This window comes from Apteryx rowi, unplaced genomic scaffold (assembly GCF_003343035.1).
Source record: "Apteryx rowi isolate R43461 unplaced genomic scaffold, aptRow1 scaffold_1088, whole genome shotgun sequence".
Classification (NCBI taxonomy): domain Eukaryota; kingdom Metazoa; phylum Chordata; class Aves; order Apterygiformes; family Apterygidae; genus Apteryx; species Apteryx rowi.
In genome coordinates this window covers 163159-168540 of record NW_020447295.1, presented here as the reverse complement: position 1 = coordinate 168540, position 5382 = coordinate 163159, and the positions used below count along the sequence as shown (strand labels likewise).

General features: G+C 64.4%; 2 protein-coding genes across 3 annotated transcripts in view; one reads left to right on the top strand and one right to left on the bottom strand.

The window, feature by feature from the left end:
* Nucleotides 1-50: 50 nt before the first annotated feature.
* GPX2 (glutathione peroxidase 2) lies at nucleotides 51-2279 on the top strand. Its single transcript, XM_026071914.1, has 2 exons — nucleotides 51-1580; nucleotides 1781-2279. The coding sequence occupies exons 1-2, from the start codon at nucleotides 1335-1337 to the stop codon at nucleotides 2129-2131; spliced, it is 597 nt and encodes a 198-aa protein (XP_025927699.1). The 5' UTR covers nucleotides 51-1334; the 3' UTR covers nucleotides 2132-2279.
* Nucleotides 2280-3193: 914 nt separating this feature from the next.
* The window catches only part of CHURC1 (churchill domain containing 1), a 3656-nt gene continuing 1467 nt past the window's right edge, over nucleotides 3194-5382 (bottom strand). Inside the window, exons 2-4 of one of the 2 annotated variants that reach the window (XR_003254540.1) lie at nucleotides 5080-5150; nucleotides 3824-3927; nucleotides 3194-3547 (exon numbers count right to left, since the gene is read on the bottom strand). Coding sequence is in view for 1 of the 2 variants with exons in the window: in XM_026071896.1 (XP_025927681.1) it covers nucleotides 3835-3927; nucleotides 5080-5155 (169 nt within the window). In the remaining variant the exon portion in view is untranslated. Of the gene's footprint in view, nucleotides 3548-3823; nucleotides 3928-5079; nucleotides 5156-5382 lie in introns of both variants that reach the window. The other variant, XM_026071896.1, reaches the window with a different exon arrangement.

The window sequence follows — 5382 nt, the reverse complement described above, 5'->3', positions numbered from 1 at the left end:
GCTCGGTCCTGTGCCCACGGCCCCCCGCCCGCCCGGGCCCTCCTCCCGGTTTTACACACACGGTTTCCAGAATAAAGGTGATGCCGGAGCGCCGCGTGGGCCGGCTCATGTGCTGCTGCTGCTGCTGGCCGTGTCACCTTGGTCACCCCCCCCCACCACCACCGCAGCCAACGCCAGTCCTGGGCTCTGCCCTGGCGACACCGGCACCCGGCGCCTGCCCACAGCAAGCCGAGCGGCTATGAATAATTGAGGCTGCTCCAAAGGGCTGCTGGTGTCCCCTTTCCAGGCTTGGGGACGGGTCCGTGGAGGTGCAGGGCACCGTGCCCACCTGGGCTCCGAGCTCAACCCCGAGCCAGGGGAGCAGCCCCAAGGGGCCGTAGGAGCCGGCCCTAGGAGCAGCAGGGCCGTCACTGCCAAGCAACCTGGCAGTAGGCACTGGGGTGGGTGGGCACTGGGATGGAGGTGGACACCAGGATGGGGAGAGGCACTGGGACAGAAGAGGGCACTGGGATGGTGGTGGGCACCAGGATGGTGGTGGGCACTGGGACAGCTGGGTATGGGATGGTGGTGGGCACCAAGGCGGCAGTGGGCACCGGGGTGGTGGTAGGTACTGGGACAGGTGGGTATGGGATGGTGGTGGGCACCAAGGCGGCAGTGGGCACTGGAATGGTGGTGGACACTGGGACAGGTGGGTATGGGACAGTGGTAGGCACCAAGGCGGTAGTGGGCACTGCGGTGGAAGGGAGCGCTGGGAAGGCGGTCAGGGGTTGCAGGCACACAAGGGCATGCAGGAGGCCAGGGTAGGGCACAGGAGCGATGCCAAGGCAGCTACCCAGCACCAATCTGGAGAAGGAGGTGCATCAGGGCATCCAACCCTCTCCAGCGCCCAGTCCGGCTCCAGCTGTGTGCAGGGCCCAGTGCCCCAAGCCGACCACTTCCTCCATCCCTGCCAAGCAGAGGCCTGCAAAGCGCCAGCACCCGGAGTCTTGTTATTTCTGAGACAGCATTTCCAGGCCTCTGGAAGAAGCTAGGCTGGAGTGGTCAAGGCCCAATCTGATGCCCCCAGGCATCCCGTATCCCATGGCCGCAGGGGGAGCAGCCACACTTCATCACACCCTGGCAGGCGGCATGAATTATTGAAGCAGATAGGAGCATTGCCTTGGCCCCAGGCCACCCCAGTCCTCCTCCACATCTTCCTCCTTGCATTGGGCCCAAGCCAGCAGGTGAGACGGCTCCGGTTTCCGCCAAGTCACTCCAGGACAAGGAGACCTTTGGAGCAGGGATGTCACGTGAGCAGGGCGCAGCCCTTAAGACAGCGGCGGCGGGTGCGCGGGATGCAGAGCACGCCCGCAGCCATGACCGTGCCCATCGCCAAGTCCTTCTATGACCTCAGCGCCACCTCCTTGCAGGGGGAGAAGGTGGATTTCAACAACTTTCGGGGCCGTGTGGTCCTCATCGAGAATGTGGCATCGCTCTGAGGCACCACTGTACGGGACTTCACCCAGCTCAACCAGCTGCAGGCCCGCTACCCCCGGCGGCTGGTCGTGCTGGGCTTCCCCTGCAACCAGTTTGGCTACCAGGTAAGTGCCCAGCCCTGCTATCCCCCGCGCATCCCTAAATGGACTCAGAGCCCATAAGCTGTCCCYGCTCGCAGCCGGCAGGCATGGAGCAGGATGGAGTGCCAGCCGGGCACGCCGGGGAGGGTGGCAGGGAAATCCCGGTCCTGGTTAGGATGGGGAAAGCATGACACAGCCGTGGGTCTCTCCCTTCCCTGCCCCAGGAGAACTGCACCAATGAGGAGATCCTCAACAGCCTCAAGTACGTGCGCCCAGGGGGTGGCTTCGAGCCCAACTTCACCCTCTTCCAGAAGTGCCAGGTGAACGGGCAGGACACCCACCCCGTCTTCGCCTACCTGAAGGCACACCTGCCCGCGCCAGCCGAYGACGCGGTGCACCTCATGACAGAGCCGCGCTTCGTGGTGTGGAGCCCGGTGCGGCGGGCTGACATCTCCTGGAACTTCGAGAAGTTCCTGGTGGGCCCCGAGGGCGAACCTTTCCGGCGCTACAGCCCCCGCATGCCCACCGCCCAGCTGGAGCCCGACATCCAGCGCCTGCTCAAGCTGGCCAAGTAGGGCCACCCCCCAGGAYGGTCCCAGCCCTCTGTCGGGTGACGGCCCCCTCTGAAACCACCTTCGGGGAGGGAGCCCGATGGGTCAGAGGGCTGGAGCAGCCGTGTCTGTGGCGGGAGGCACCTCGCATGGCCTGGGTCCAATAAAGAAGCCGGAAGGAGCACTGGTCTCTGTATGCTTTGTGCAGGCAGCTCCAGCTGCGCGTGCCAGGGCTCACCACGCTGTCCCGGCTGGTGACCCTGGGGTGGTGGGTACCATGCGTGCAGTGGGGGAGGCCGTGGGTGCATCTTCAGGGGTGGCAGAGCTGGCTGAGCCCTGGCGGGAGGAGGAAGCATCCYGCGCTGGCAGATCCAAGAAACGGCACGTGCTGGCAGGCAGCGCAGGGGCCTCTGCAGGAGCACCCAGGGCACAGTCACGGGGGCTGGGTGCCTAGGGTGGCACTCAAACCCTGCCTAGGGCGCGCTGATCCTGGCAGCGAGGGCCAGCAGCCCCATAGCCATGGCTAATGCAGGTTGGCGCAGGACTTCCTGGAGCTGTTCCTGCATGCCATGCTGCCTCCTGCCCCGGGACTGGCTTGGCCTGCCCTGCCCACCCCAGGAATGCGCTGCCAGCATCCCAAGCAGGGGAGGATTAGGTTACACAGATGCGGGAGAGCAGGGAAATGGGCCCCGGCCTGGGGGGGGGGGTGTGTCTATGCCCCCACCCAAACTGGGCTTGAAGGCACCTAGCCTCCCCCCAGGTGAGCTAAAACACTTCACGTTGCTGCTCACCAGGGTTCAGGAGTCGCAGAGTGTTGGAAGATGCAGGGCAGAACAGGCTCTGGGATTTGGGGAAGGCACAGGGCCAGATCTGCTACAGCAGGAGGAATCACACAAGCTAACGGGGAGGGAAAAGCCTCTCGATCACTGTGTAGGGTTGTAGCCCCTCTGCCAGCTAYGGGGACCAGCAGGGAGTCCCAGGGACTGGAGGGGGCTGAAGGCCAACCACTTGGCCTCTTCTGTTTCCACCTGCATAGCGGGTATCCCTCACTCTTCCCCCCAAAACGTTGCAGTCTCCACCACCGAGTCGTAACACATCCACTTTATTGCCCACGCACACATGAACACTGCCTCCTCCGCTGAGGCACGAGTGCGTGGGCTTCTGGGGTGGCCATCCCATGCTGAACCATTCTGGGGGTGACAGCCTGCTCCCCCCACCACCACCCCTGGTGTCTTCAAACAGCAGAGGGACCGAGGTGGTGGTACTCCACCACGTCCATGTGGCCCAGGTTCACATCCCAGGGCAGCAGGCACGTCTGAGCGACAAGGGCAGCGCGGTGCTGGAGCAGAGCAGACGCAAGCTGGGAATGACCACGACAAGGTGCGCACGGTACACGGGAGCAGGCTCCAGCATCGGACATCCACCGCATCCAGGCTGGAGCTTGGAATGAGAGCATTGCATAAGGGACCACACACTACATCCCGGAAAGGGATGGGCTGCGCAGGTCCCAGCTGGGACAAGAGATCGCCCAGTGCCAGGGGCCGCTTGTCAGGCCTGCACCGGCCACTCTGCATCCCACGGTGCGGCCATCTCCCTGCCCCTACCCCTGGCCYGCACAGCGGACAGTCCCAAGGCTCTGCGAGCCGGGGAGCAGGCCTGGGGGCACGCRGGGACCCGGTGGTTGGGGCAGCCGTGACACTGTACCGGGATACACACCAGMGTGCGCTTCAGAAGAGGGGGGTCATCTGGCGCGGGTCGTCAGGCAGGATGCTGACGGAGTCCTCGGCCCGGCCGCACAGGAGGCACAGCATGGTGTACTCCTGCAAGGGGACAGCACGGCACGGGCAGGAGGAGCACGGCGGCGGGGGCTGCTGGGCCCAGCGGGAGCCGGTCTCTCCCGCACCGTCTCCTTGGGGCCGTGAGGCACGGCCAGGGAAACCCGAGCCGGAGTCGGCACCCGATCCTCCAGGAGCCTCGATTGCAATCAGACCTGGGAAGATCTAGTTTCTTCCCTTGGGACCAAGTCCCCAAGGCTCCCTAGAGTCCATTCTCCAGGCTGTTCAATAGCAAACGTGCCGAGGGACAGGCGGGAGGGCTGGGGAGAGGCAGGGCAGGCCCTGCACGCCCTCCTCACGCTCCTTTCATTACACAGACACCCTTTGCTCTGCCCTGGGCCAAATACTGCACATCTTGCAGATGTTCCCGGGGCAGCCTGACAGTGTTGGGGCTGCACGGAAACACCAACGCATCGGTAGAAAAGCCTGGCATTACTGCACTGAGCCTGGGCTCTCGTTTCCCACCTCAGACACTGGGGCAGAGCCCGAGCAGCCCATGCCTACACCAAGCTCCTGAGCTGACACACTTGGGCCAGACTACTCCTGAAGCAGGGACCAGYGGCACAGGGCTCCAGGTGACTCTGAACATAGGACACAAGGACATGGCTCTGCAAAGGAGTCTCTGAAGCCTTCGCGGCCACTCCTATGGCTCATGTCCAAAGCTGCCTCGCTCCCTTCAGTGGCTGTGAGGGCAGATAGGAACTAGCAGAGCTGCCCACAGCCCTCACGTTTCCAAGGCGGTCTGGAAATCGCAGCCCTGGGCAGGTTTCAGAGCCCTCAGGAACAGGAGCCTTTTGGAAGGCCAGTTTCCCTTCCCGCCTGACGCCCCAGGCCAAAGCCCAGTTTGCTTTGTGCCGACAAGCCAAGGCCGCGAGTGCTGCCTCCACGAGGCAGCTCAGAGCATCCCTGYGGCAGCTCGCAGGAGCCAGAAGCACGGCCCCGCCAGGTACAGCAGCCTCCACCTCCCAGCGCCAACAGCCTGCCGCAGACGATACTGCGCTCGCCCCMGGAGCCAGTCCCAAAGGCCCTCAGCGGCTTGGGGCTCAGCTCAGGCCACCTCCGGAGCTGGAAAGGAGCCGCTGGGATAGTCGCGCAGGAGGATCCCCCCCGGCTGCAGCGCTGGGGCACTGCACGTACCTGGTAGTCATCCACAACGCTGAAGGTGTATTCGTGGTGCGCTATCACATGGTGGCAGTTCTTGCACAGGTCTGTGGAGGACAGCAGCCAGCGGGCTGAGAGGACACGGATGCTCCTAGCCCTGGCAACACTCAGTCCCGGGGTATCCGTCCACCCAGACACCCCCCAGCTCTCCGGGTCCTCTGGGGCATCAGCCCCCAACACCCCAGGGGACCTCCTCAGGCTCACCTCCGATCCCCTCAGCCCCTTTGGGGGTAAGGCCTATCCCCCACCCCCAACATCTGCACACAGTTCTTGTGCCCC